This window comes from Neophocaena asiaeorientalis, unplaced genomic scaffold (genome assembly GCF_003031525.2).
Source record: "Neophocaena asiaeorientalis asiaeorientalis breed wild unplaced genomic scaffold, Neophocaena_asiaeorientalis_V1.1 scaffold363, whole genome shotgun sequence".
NCBI lineage: Eukaryota > Metazoa > Chordata > Mammalia > Artiodactyla > Phocoenidae > Neophocaena > Neophocaena asiaeorientalis.
Genome location: NW_020172006.1, coordinates 359,318 through 373,277, shown reverse-complemented (window position 1 = coordinate 373,277; position 13,960 = coordinate 359,318). Strand labels below are relative to the sequence as shown.

Genomic DNA, 13,960 nt, shown 5'->3' with positions numbered 1-13,960 from the left:
TAACACTTTGTAGGGACTTTTGTTATAGCATACCTCTTTTATATTGTGATTTTTAAAAGTATTTTTCTAATATATGTATTTTATTTAGTAGCAAGTTTGATCTTCACACTTTGGTGCACATGAGAATTGCCTGGAGGGCTTATTAAAGGGCAGAGTTTTTGAGGAAAAGGAAGTCCCTGTTTACTTAGGCTTGGATTAAGTAGAGATCTAATAAGGTAGAGAGATGAATGGAAAGATCAGTTTTTAAATTCTTTCACTTCCTCATTTAAATTCTTCATAACTATGTCTTATCCTCATCTCCAGTGACACCAGTACCAATACCAAGTAATAAATGATCCTTATACTCAGCAAGTGAACTTTTCCATTAAATAGAAAGTTTGTGCAAAAAAAAAAAAGCAAAACAAAAAAAACAACCCACAGAATTTCTGATTCAGTAGGTTTATGGGGACTGAAAATTTTTATTTGTAGCACATTCCTAGATAATGTTGATGTTGCTGGTCTGGGGACCTCACGCTGAGTACCACTGGTCTCCGGAGATGAACTGTGATTTCCTCAAGGGCTAAGACCATATCTTACTCATTTCTATCTCCTTAGTGTTCATGTCTGGTACGTAGTAGGTGTTCAGTAAATGCTGAGTGACTCTGGTTGTACATTGAATGTACTCTGATTTCAGGTGGCCATTAAGCAGATGAACCTTCAGCAGCAGCCGAAGAAAGAGCTGATTATTAATGAGATCCTGGTCATGAGGGAAAACAAGAACCCAAATATTGTGAACTACTTGGACAGGTATGGAGTGGTAGTCCTGTCAGAGAGATAGGGCCTTAGGGATGGATGGATGGTGGAGCTGTTAGGGGAGAAGGCAACACCAGCACTCAGAACTGCCTCCATTTAAGATTCATCTATGATGCTTGGCTCTCTGCCAATGACCCTGCATGTTGGTGGACACCTCTGATTGCTGCACAGTATTCTGGGTTAGGCTGAACCCTACCACCCTGTAGCTTCTCACAGCTGGTCCTGATACTGTTTGTTCTATCCCAGGGAATGCCTTCAGCCCATCTGCCTGAGTCAAACATGTAGGTCTTTAAATCATTCTGCATCTCACATCTTTCCTTATCCTGCTTACCCTGCTGAATAACTTCTAGTTTGTCTGCATTCTCTTAAAATGTGACATTCAGTAGTTTCGTTTGAGATTTCACCATTACGGAGACATTGGGACCCCTCCTTTGTTCTAAACACTACAGAACTTGATTTGATTTTTTTTTTTTAAGAGTTCTGTTTCATTGTTGACCCCTGGTAAGTTTGTAGTCAATTCAAATCTCTGATCCTTGTTTGTTGGAAGATTTTTAATCACAGTCTCATGTTCAGTGCTTGTGATTGGTCTGTTTATATTTTCTATTTCTTCCTGGTTCAGTCTTGGAAGGTTGTGCTTTTCTAACAATTTGTCCATTTCTTCCAGGTTGTCCATTTTATTGGCATATACTTGCTTGTAGTAATGTCTCATGATCCTTTGTATTTCTGCAGTGTCAGTTGTTACTTCTCCTTTTTCATTTCTAATTCTATTGATTTGAGTCTTCTCCCTTTTTTTCTTGCGGAGTCTGGCTAATGGTTTATCAATTTTGTTTATCTTCTCAAAGAACCAGCTTTTAGTTTTATTGATCTTTGCTATTGCTTCCTTCATTTCTTTTTCATTTATTTCTGATCTGATCTTTATGATTTCTTTCCTTCTGCTAAATTTGGGGTTTTTTTGTTCTTCTTTCTCTAATTGCTTTAGGTGTAAGGTTAGGTTGTTTATTTGAGTTGTTTCTTATTTCTTAAGGTAGGATTGTATTGCTATAAACTTCCCTCGTAGAACTGCTTTTGCTGCATCCCATAGGTTTTGGGTCTTCGTGTTTTCATTGTCATTTGTTTCTAGGTATTTTTTGATTTCCTCTTTGATTTCTTCAGTGATCTCTTGGTTATTTAGTAGTGTATTGTTTAGCCTCAAAGTGCTTGTATTTTTTACAGATTTTTTTCTGTAATTGATAATCTAGTCTCATAGCGTTGTGGTCGGAAAAGATACTTGATATGATTTCAATTTTCTTAAGTTTGAAAAGGCTTGATTTGTGACCCAAGATATGATCTATCCTGGAGAATGTTCCATGAGCACTTGAGAAGAGCATGCATTCTGTTCTTTTGGAGGGAATGTCCTTAAATATCAATTAAGTCCATCTTGTTTAATATATCATTTATAGCATGTGTTTCCTTATTTATTTTTATTTTGGATGGTCTGTTCATTGGTGAAAGTGGGGTGTTAAAGTCCCCTACTATGATTGTGTTACCCCTTTTCCCCTTTTATGGCTGTTAGCATTTGCCTTACATATTGAGGTGCCCCTATGTTGGGTGCATAAATATTTACAATTGCTGTGTCTTCTTCTTGGATTGATCCCTTGATCATTATGTAGTGTCCTTTTTTGTCTCTTGTAATAGTCTTCATTTTAAAGTCTATTTTGTATGATATGAGAATTGCTACTCCAGCTTTCTTTTGATTTCCATTTGCATGGAATATCTTTTCCCATCTCCTCACTTTCATTCTGTATGTGTCTCTAGGTCTGAAGTCGGTCTCTTGTATACAGCATATGTATGGGTCTTGTTTTTGTATCCGTTCAGCCAGCCTATGTCTTTTGGTTGGAGCATTAATCCATTTACATTTAAGGTAATTATCGATATGTATGTTCCTATTACCATTTTAATTGTTTTGTGTTTGTTATTGTAGGTCTTTTCCTTCTCTTGTGTTTCCTGCCTAGAGAAGTTCCTTTAGCATATGTTGTAAAGCTGGTTTGGTGATGCTGAATTCTCTTAGATTTTACTTGTCTGCAAAGGTTTTAATTTCTCCATCAAATCTGAATGAGATCCTTGCTGGATAGAGTAATCTTGGATGTAGGTTTTTTCCCTTTCATCACTTTAAATATGTCCTGCCACTCCCTTCTGGCTTGCAGAGTTTGTGTTGAAAGATCAGCTTATGGGAATTCCCTTGTCTGTTATTTGTTGTTTTTCCCTTGCTGCTTTTACTATTTTTTTTTTTTTGCATTTAATTTTTGATAGTTTGATTAATATGTGTCTTGGCATATTTCTTGTTGGATTTATCCTGTATGGGACTCTCTGTGCTTCCTGGACTTGATTATTTCCTTTCCCATATTAGGGAAGTTTTCAATTATAATCTCTTCAAATATTTTCTCAGTCCCTTTCTTTTTCTCTTCTTCTTCTGGGACCCCTATAATTTGAATGTTGGTGCATTTAATGTTGTCCCAGAGGTCTCTGAGACTGTCCTCAATTCTTTTCATTATTTTTTCTTTATTCTTCTCTGTGGTAGTTATTTCCACTATTTTATCTTCCAGGTCACTTATCTGTTCTTCTGCCTCAGTTATTGTGCTATTGATTCCTTCTAGAGAATTTTTAATTTCATTTATTGTGCTATTCATCATTGTTTGTTTTGCTCTTTAGTTCTTCTAGGTCCTTGTTAAACGTTTCTTGTATTTTCTCCATTCTGTTTCCAGGATTTTTGATCATCTTTACTATCATTACTCTGAGTTCTTTTTCAGGTAGACTGCCTATTTCCTCTTCATTTGTTTGTTCTGGTGGGTTTTTACCTTGCCCCTTCATCTGCTGTGTGTTTCTCTGTCTTCTCATTTTGCTTAACTTACTGTGTTTGAGGGTCTTCTTTTCACAGGCTTCAGGTTCGCAGTTCCTGTTGTTTTTGGTGTCTGCCCCCAGTGGGTATGTTTTGTTCAGTGGGTTGTGTAGGCTTCCAGGTGGAAGAGACTGGTGCCTGTGTTCTGGTGCATGAGGCTGGATCTTGTCTTTGTGGTGGGCAGGACCACATCCAGTGGTGTGTTTTGGGGTGTCTGTGACCTTATTATGATTTTAGGCAGCCTCTCTGCTAATGGGTAGGGTTGTGTACCTGTCTTGCTAGTTGTTTGGGATAGGGTGTCCAGCACTGTAGCTTGCTGGTCGTTGAGTGGAGCTGTTAACTTTGAGATGGAGATCTCTGGGAGAGCTTTCACCGTTTGTTATTACGTGGAGCTGGGAAGTCTCTGGTGGACCAGTGTCCTGAACTTGGCTCTTCCACCTCAGAGGCATAGGCCTGGCACCCGGCCAGAGCACCAAGACCCTGTCAGCCACACAGCTCAGAAGAAAAGGGAGGACAAAAAGAAAAAAATAAAGAAAAGAATAAAATAAAGTTATTAAAATAAAAAATGTTTTTAAATTATTAAAAATAAAAAAATTAAAAAGTAATAAAAGAAAGAAAGAAGAGAGCAACCAAACCAAAAAACAAATCCACCAATGACTACAAGCACTAAAAACCATACTAAAACAAAACAAAACAAAAAAACGGACAGACAGAACCCTAGGACAAATGGTAAAAGCAAAGCTATACAGACAAAATCACACTAAGAAGCATACACATACACACTCACAAAAAGAGGAAAAGGAAAAAATATACGTATATATTAAAAAAAAAAAGAGGAAGGGAGCAACCAAATCAATAAACAAATCTACCAATGATAATAAACTCTAAATACAAACTAAGATAAACATGAGACCAGACACAAATTAGATGTAGAAAGCAAACCCCAAGTCTACAGTTGCTCCCAAAGTCCACCACCTCAATTTTGGGATGATTCGTTGTCTATTCAGGTATTCCAGAGATGCAGGGTACATCAAGCTGATTATGGAGATTTAATCTGCTGCTCTTGGCTGCTGGGAGAAATTTTGCTTCCTCTTCTTTGTTCACACAGCTCCCTGGGTATGGGATGTGGGGCTAGCCTGCGGTGGCAGAGGCCAGCATGACTTTGCCACAGCCTGAGGCACGCCTTATGTTCTCCCAGGGAAGTTGTCCCTGGATCACGCCAGCCTGGTGGTGGTGGGCTGCATAGTCTCCCGGGAGGGGAGGTGTAGATAGTGACCTGTGCTCACACACAGGCTTCTTGGTGGCTGCAGCACCAGCCTTAGCGTTTCATGCCCGTGTCTGGTGTCTGCACTGATAACTGTGGCTTGCACCCGTCTCTGGAGCTCATTTATGCTGTGCTCTGAATCCCTTCTCGCACACCCGAAACAATGGTCTCTTGCCTCTTAGGCAGGGCCAGACTTTTTCCTGGACTCCCTCCCAGCTAGCTGTGGCGTACTAGCCCCTTCAGGCTGTGTTCACACAGCCAACCCCAGTCCTCTCCCTGAGATCTGACACCCGAAGCCCAAGCCTCAGCTCCCAGCCCCCACCCATCCTGGTGGGTGAGCAGACAAGCCTCTCGGGCTGGTGAGTGCTGGTCGACACTGATTCTCTGTGCAGGAATCTCTCCACTTTGCCCTCTGCACCCCTGTTGCTGTGCTCTCCTCTGTGGCTCCGAAGCTTCCTCCCCCGACCCCCGTCTCCACCAGTGAAGGGGCTTCCTAGTGTATGGAAACCTTTCCTCCTTCACAGGTCCCTCCCAGAGGTGCAGGTCCCATCCCTATTCTTTTGTCTCTGTTTTTTCTTTTTTCTTTTGCCTACTCAGGTACGTGGGGAGTTGCTTGCCTTTTTGGAAGTCTCAGGTCTTCTGCCAGCATTCCGTATGTGTTCGGTAGGAATTGTTCCACATGTAGATGTATTTCTAATGTATTTGTGGGGAGGAAGGTGATCTCCACGTCTTACTCCTCCACCATCTTGAAGGTCTCTCCTAGGTGATGTTTTTGTTTATCACATAATAGAGCTGAGTGATCCAGTCCCTGAGTGAGACTATCAGTTTTAACTCATGTTAGCCACATAATCTCTCTAGGGATACAGTACTAATTGGGAACCCTTGGCTTCCAGAAGCAGCTTTGGTTTTGCAGCCTTTACTGAATTTATTCCATTCTTAGAATCAGAGACATTCAAAATGGAGATCATTGTCAGCATAATGGCTATGGGTATAAAATTCTACAGCTTTTCAATGGCTCTTATAGTCAATACTTCATTTTACATTTACAATTATCTTCTATTTTACTCATTGAATTATTCGGTAAATATTGACATCTACTGTGCCACACTTTCTGGGAATGGAATCTTGAACAAGACCCAGTATGGGTCTTATGGATCTCAAATCTAATAGAATTCTAAAGGAGGTTTAGTGACTTTCCCTAATATTGGTAAGATGGACTCCAAATCCCATCTTTGTCAAATGTTTGGATGCTCTCTCCTTTCATGCAGAGAGGTGTGGGAATCATGCCTGATTTTAGGAAGTACTACTTTGTGTTGTGATGAAATACTTTTATATCTTCAACCTAGTGATTGTAGTTCTGTCTTTTGGGGCTTCACAGAACAGTGTGCTTTGATTTCCCCAGGCGAATCCTTAAGAGATGTCAAGTTAGTGATCCTGTCCCACAGATTCTGCTTTTCCTTAGAAAAAAGAACGCTGGACTCTTCCAGAACTGAGGGAAATGCAGAGTCACTCTGGTACATGCTTATCCTTTGAAAGCCAATGCTCTGGTCCAGGGTACTCTATTCCTTCTCACCCTTTATCTTTACTCCTACAGTTACCTCGTGGGAGATGAGCTATGGGTTGTCATGGAATATCTGGCTGGAGGTTCTTTGACAGACGTGGTAACAGAAACCTGTATGGATGAAGGCCAGATTGCAGCTGTGTGCCGTGAGGTAAGGCAAGTGGCCAACCAGACTTGAGCAGGACATGGTCTCCATATCCATATATCTCAAAGTCCTGCATCTGAAGGAATCTCAGCCTGGGCACTGTAGAGGTGGGAGAAATTAGTTGTACTCTCTCCCATTATCCTCTTTTTTTTTTTTTTTTCATCATCCTCTTTTTATACCTGTTTTTAAAGATTACTATATTCTGAAAGTTAGAAAGTTCCAAAAAAAATATATATATATATACACACATATGTATATATATGCATAATCACGCATAATTTCAACCTCTTAAAAATAACTGCTATGAACACTTATTTTCTCGTGTCCCCTGCATCGGCAGGCGGACTCTCAACCACTGCGCCACCAGGGAAGCCCTCCTTTACCTCTTTTATATGGGTATATATTTTAATCATATTTTTATTCTGCTTTCCTGCTTTAGTCATGTGCTATGAAGGAAATAGAGTAAAAAGATAGCGACAGAGGAGGTAGTCAGGGAAGGTTTTGCCATAGATTTGAGTAAAGGTCTGAATGGTGTGAAAGAGTAAACCAAGCAAAAATCTAGGGTAAAATACTTCCAGGCAAAAGAAGTAGGAAACAAAGCTTAAATAGGTATTCTCCTCTCTCCTCATTGCTATTATATGTCTCAAGTCTGTAAAATGCTTGCATAAGAAGGGAAAATAAATACCTCTGCAAGGCCTCCGTGAAAAGCAGTGTCCTCAGGGGATAGCCACATTTTTGTTAGAGCAAGAAGATGAGGGGAGTATTAGAAGTTGAGCATATTGGGTGCTTTGCTGATAAGAGACTGGAACTTTCTGATAGCCTAATAATAGAAAAGTTTGGGAATGAGGGAGAGTAGAAGATTTAAGTGATTAGAAGATTAGGTTCAGAGTTTTATGGGGATCAGTATGCTTGGGTTTTGATGATGCAAGATTTGGAGGCATAGCGATGTACTTTTATATTAATATTAGGAAAGATAAAGTCATGTGAAATCAATACTGTCCTAGAAAATATCACATTTTCATTAAAAACCCTGGGATCTAGAACACATACACACATAGGTTAATGGAATTAACACAGGCCTGGGATTCTTAGGAGATCTGATTTCTTTTCTTTGCTGTACCACTAAGGCAGTGTTTCTCAACTTTTGTTTCATTATCTTCCCTCCCCCACCCAGGAGCCTTTTAAGACATTTTTGCCTAATCACATTCTCTTCATGAAATTTGATACCATAGGTAAACTGTATATCTGTTTATATACTGGGGACCTTTGGAAAGCCACAACCATTGTAATATCTAAGACGTTTTTCAGTCACCCCAGGGACTGACTTTCACTGGTTGAGATACATGCAAATGTATGCTTGGGGAAATCAATAAGCCTCAAGTGATTTATCTTAGAAATTGCAACATTCACACTGTATATGCCTTAGGGGTACCATATGGATCAAAAAGCATTTGGAGAAACATTTAAATGTTACCTAAATAGGTGGCATTACTATATCCTTAAGTTCTCATAGAGATAGTTCCCCTTTCTAAAAATATCTTTATTGAGATATAATTCACATACCATATTATTCACCCATTTAAAGTGTATAACTTAATGGGTTTTAGTATATTGAGTTATATAGCCATCACCATAATCAATTTTAGAACATTTTCGACACCCTAAAAAGAAACTCCGTATCTATTAGCAGTCACCCCGCCCCACCCTCTTTCCCAGCCCTCCCAGCCCTATGCAACCACTAATCTATTTTCTGTCTCTGTATATTTGCTTGTCCCAGGCATTTCATGTAAATGGAATCATATAATATGTGCATCTGACTGGCTTCTTTTGCTTAGCTTAATGTTTTGAAGGTTCATCTGTGTTATAGCATATGTCCTTTTACTAGCAAATAAGATTCTATTTACTTATCTTTCCATCAGTTGATGGACATTTGGGTAATTTCCACTTTTTGGCTGTTATGGATGATGCTGTGAACATTCACGTACAAGTTGTTGGTTGGATGTATGTTTTCATTTCTCTTGGGTATATGCCTAGGAGTGGAAATTCTGGTCATACAGCAACTCTATGTTTAATATTTTAAGGACTGGCCAAAATGTTTTCCACAGTGGCTGTACCATTTTATATTCCCACCAGCAATGCATGAGGGTTCCAATTTCTTGAAATCATCCTTTTTGTTTATATATTTTTTAAATTAATTAATTAAGTTTTGGCTGCTTTGGGTCTTCGTTGCTGCGCGTGTTTTCTCTAGTTGCGGCAAGCGGGGGCTACTCTTTGTTGTGGTGCACGGGCTTCTCATTGCAGTGGCTTCTCTTGTTGTGGAGCACGGGCTCTAGGTGAGTGGGCTTCAGTAGTTGTGGCTCCCGGGCTCTAGAACACAGGCTCAGTAGTTGTGGCGCACAGGCTTGGTTGCTCCGTGGCATCTGGGATCTTCCTGGAGGAGGGACTGAACCCATGTCCCCTGCATTGGCAGGCGGATTCTTTTTTTTTTGTGGTACGCGGGCCTCTCACTGCTGTGGCCTCTCCCGTTGCGGAGCACAGGCTCCGGATGCTCAGGCTCAGCGGCCATGGCTCACGGGCCCAGCCACTCCGCAGCATGTGGGATCTTCCCGGACCGGGGCACGAACCCGTGTCCCCTGCATCGGCAGGTGGACTCAACCACTGCACCATCAGGGAATCCCCGGCAGGCGGATTCTTAACCACTGCGCCACCAGGGAAGTCCCTGTTCATAATTTTTTACATCCAGAGGCCAAAGTCTCTAGCCTCCTTAGGAAAGCAAGTCATACTTTTCCAGGGAAAAGCCGCTTCTGGATATTGTTTTGCTTTTAATTTAGCCATTGATATGTTCTTAGAAAGGGAAGTATTAAGTTGAGAATATTTAAATAGTATCTTCTAATTGGTTTGCATTTTTAGTGTTTTTTAATCAGTGGAAGCCCCTAAAATTTTAGCTTGCAGTTATGAACTTAAACTAGTAGATTTAGTAGTAACTCTGAGAGTATCTTTTCTGATCCCCACATTTTACAGTTGGGAGATAGCCAGTAGCCCAGAGGGAGTAAGAGATTTGTCTAGAATAATATTGTTGGTCAGAACCATGCATTTTCATTGTTCCATTCAGTCTCTATGTTACTTATTCTGCTTGCTAAGTCTGGGTATTTTCCAAGGTTCTTTTCTTTCTCCTCTATCTCCTATAGCATTTGCCAGTTCCAACCATTACCATAACTTAAAAAGAAAAAAAAAAATCACCTCTTCACGAATGACTTGTAAACATTTATTTCAAGTCCAGTCTCTCTACAGAACTCAAGATTCACATTTGCAGTGGCCTACGGACGTTAGTCTGCAACTCTTTATAGGAATATAAAAACCAGCATACCCCAAACAGTACAAATTTATCTCCTCACCAAAATAAGATTATCCTCCTAAGTTCACTGCTTCTAATATCATTTCCGTTTGTCTAGTTTCCCAAATGTGACTCTCACTTTCCTCCAGTTTTTTCATTACGAAATCCCTTCCATTCTTTCTCAGTATTTATTTATTTTTTGTTGCCTCGGGTTCTTTGTCAAGGTGCTGATGTTCTGTAAACAGCTCTAAAATACTTTGGAGGAACTCCCGTAGTTAAAGAAAACTATTATAAGCTATGTTATAATACAGTATGGTCAAGTATATTATAAGAAAGATATAAGGCAGCACGGAATGTTAAAAGAATGCTTAGCTAGGAGACAGGAGACTAGGTTCCAGACCTGCCTCTTCCACTTATTTGGAGTAAGTCCTTTTACTCACTGGGGCCTCACTTTTGTTATCATCAAATGAGCAGGTTGGATTAGCGATTTTCTGTAAGTCTTCATATTATATGTCCTTTCTTTCTCCCTCTGCCCACACCACTTCAATAGTGCCTGCAGGCTTTGGAGTTTCTGCATTCGAGCCAAGTTATTCATAGAGACATCAAGAGTGACAACATCCTGTTGGGAATGGATGGCTCTGTCAAGCTAAGTGAGTAGGAGTGGTAATACTTCTCTTCCCTGTGGGACCCTGTCTCCTCTGGGATGATAATCATAGAAGAGTAGCTACAAGACTCACCAGAGAATCTGTATTTCCTTGGATATGTGGGCACTTTATATTACTCAGCACTATATAGGATGACATTTCTTTTTTTTTCCCACTCATTTATACATTCAGCCAAAAAACTTTACTGAATGCCCACTATGTGCTAGGACCCGTGATGGGCGCTGAGGATACTTTTGGCTGTATTTAAGTAGTTCTCAATCTAGTATGGGAAACACAAAATACATAATTAGAAGAAAGAGTTTAGTGTAACTTCTTTCATTCAGTCATTCATTCAGCAAACTTTTATTAAATTGTCTGTTGTATGCTGGGCCCTCTGGGAATGAAAAAAATGAGTAAGAAGGCAGTCCTTCTTATTGAAGGCCTCATAATTAAATAAACATATAATTGCAATATAATGGGAATGAACTGCAGGCAGAACATTTTGTTCGAATGTGTAAGGACCAATAGTCCAGACAAACAGGTTGTGTCACAGGTGGATGGGCTGCTTATGGGAGGACTGTTAGCAGTCTCTGTCCCGGGGCACAGGGTGAGGAACTTATTAAAGCAGGGCCATGCCTAGTTGTAGGTGATTAGGGTTTAAGTCCAGGACTCATGCCCAGGCAATAAAGCAAGGACCTAGTTACCAGATACTGGTGTATGGGAATGATTTTCAAGAAGAAAGCAGTACTGGGGCAAGTAATCAAGGTCAATGGGGGTGGCTTGGACTTTAATGCCTAGCGCTTCTGGTTTGAGGAGGGGTAAGGAAGCCAGAGATGATATTTGTTATGTTCCTCCTTCAGGGTTGAACAGGAGACAGGCTAAGAGCTAAAGGTGGCAGTTAAGTGATTCTGGCTTTGGAGAGACAAGGGATGCAGTGGCTAGGATGCAGGCAGAGCTTGATACCTAGGGGTAGGCACATAGTCAATATTTACAGAAGGCATACCCTACATATAAATCCTTTCTGTCTTGTCCTTTCTTTTTCTAGCTGACTTTGGATTCTGTGCCCAGATCACCCCAGAGCAGAGCAAACGGAGCACCATGGTGGGAACACCGTACTGGATGGCACCAGAGGTTGTGACACGGAAGGCCTATGGGCCTAAGGTTGACATTTGGTCCCTGGGCATCATGGCCATCGAAATGATTGAAGGGGAGCCCCCATACCTTAATGAAAATCCTCTGAGAGTGAGTATTACTAGGCCCATATCAAGATGTTTGGGCTGTTGGATTTCTCTTTTCTGGATAAAAACTAGGCACTGTTGAATTTAAAGTATAAATGCTTAAAGAAAAGGTATATTAGCAGTCATTCATTCATTTATTCAATGATTATTTGAGTTTTTATCATGGGCAAGAAACTGTTCTACTGATAATAAATTAATATATAGTAAGAGAAGATAAGAGCTGTGAAAAAAAGCAGAGTAAGTGGCTTAAGAGAATAAGGGGGGAAGGAGGGAGAAGTGTGCTATTTTATTCTAGGTAGAGAATGAAGTCTTCTCTTATAAGTTATTTGAGGAGAAATCTGAAGAAAATAAAGTAGCGAGCCATGAGATTAATCTGACGTAAGAGTTTTCCAGGTGTCAAGTATATAAAAAACTTGTTTTGAGAACGTGCTTGATACATCCTAGGGAAAACCAAGGAGGAGGCCAGTGTCCCTGAAGTGAGTGAACAGAGTGGACAAGGTTCTATGTTAATTTGAAATGTTTATTAAACATCCAAGTGGAAATACTGAGTAGAATTGGGCATAAGAGTTCAGAGTTCAAGGGTGAGAGGTCAGTACTCTAAATATAAATTTATTAATAGGTATTATATAGTTGGTTTATTTAAAAATCTGAGCTAGTTGATAATGAGATCACTCACCTAGGGAGTGAGGGGAGAGTACTGAGACCTGGGATACTGTCATGTTTACAGGTTCGAGGAGCTAGCAAAGTGGCCAATGAGTAGCCTTCCAGGTAGGAGAACTGAGAGAAGTGTCCTGGAGGCCAAGAGGACAAAGTGTTTCGAGAAGGAGGATGGATCACTGTGTCAAACCTGACTGATAGGTTGCATTTAAGATAACGCTAAGAAACGATCATTAGATTTGCCAGCGTGAAGGTTATTGATGACTTTGACAGTCAGTTTCACTGGAGTGATAGGAATGGAAGCCTAATTAGAGTAAATTCACCAGAGTGGGCAAAGTTGAGATGGCATGTGTAAGCAGTTAGTTTTTACTTTTCATTGTTGTTTTCTTTTAAAGGAGTTTTGCTTTAAGGTAAGGAGTTTTGTTAAGGTAACAGTGGAGCAATATCTTTAAGTGGAGTCGAGGGTTTGTTTGTTTATAGCTGTGTTGTGTCTTTGTTGCTGCACGGGGGCTTTCTCTAGTTGCAATGAGCAGGAGCTACTCTTTGTTGTGGTGCGTGGGCTTCTCATTGTGGTGGCTTCACTTGTCGCGAAGCACAGGCTCTAGGTGCGCAGGCTTTAGTAGTTGTGGCATGCGGGCTCCGTAGTTGTGGCTCACGGGCTCTAGAGTGCAGGCTCAGTAGTTGTGGCGCATGGGGTTAGTTGCTCTGCAGCATGTGGGATCTTCCCGGACCAGGGCTCAAACCCGTCTACCCTGCATTGGCAGGTGGATTCTTAACCACCGTGCCACCAGGGAGGTCCCTTTTTTTTTTTTAAAAAGATATTATTATAGCATGTTTTTGTGCAGATGGGACTGATCTAGTGGAGAGGAAAATGGTCATGTTCAAGAGAGAAGTGACATCTGTAGGAGTGATGTCCTTAAGTAGATGAAGGGGGTTGGATCAAGTACTGAAGTAAAGAGCATTATATTAGAATATGCCCAATTTATCCGTTGTAATAGGAGAGGGAAAGCAGGGTATGTGAATACCGATGCAAGTAGGTTGGTAATTTTGATCATGGGCAAAGGTGAGAGTTATTTTTATTTTCATTTTGTTGTTTATTCCAACCTCCCATTCAGTGCAGGAATTCCCTGTGCATTGTCACTGATAGGTGGTCATCTAATCTTAGTTGGATAGCTCTGATTATTGAAAAGTGCTTTAGTGTACCAAAGTAAAACTACCTTCATAGTTTCTACCCTCGGCCCCCAGTTTTGCCCTGTGGATCCATATGCCACTCATCGTCTTCCACCTTAGAGTGGCCTTGAAAATGATATCAGTAGGGCGTGACAGAAATAAGACTGGGAGTAGAGTCAGAGGACATGAACTTGTGTAAACAGCATGATTCCAGGCATATCTCTTTATGTTTCTGGGCTTTATCTGTGAAATGGGGATGATAATTCTTGCCCTGCCTATT

The 13,960-nt window shown here is 40.6% G+C and overlaps 1 protein-coding gene across 2 annotated transcripts in view; it reads left to right on the top strand.

The window, feature by feature from the left end:
• PAK1 (p21 (RAC1) activated kinase 1) overlaps positions 1–13,960 on the top strand; it is a 147,757-nt gene that overhangs the window by 127,018 nt on the left and 6,779 nt on the right. For both annotated transcript variants that reach the window (XM_024749686.1, XM_024749694.1), the window contains exons 10-13: positions 674–786; positions 6,526–6,643; positions 10,522–10,621; positions 11,661–11,857. In XM_024749686.1, coding sequence (XP_024605454.1) covers positions 674–786; positions 6,526–6,643; positions 10,522–10,621; positions 11,661–11,857 — 528 coding nt within the window. The remainder of the gene's footprint in view (positions 1–673; positions 787–6,525; positions 6,644–10,521; positions 10,622–11,660; positions 11,858–13,960) is intronic.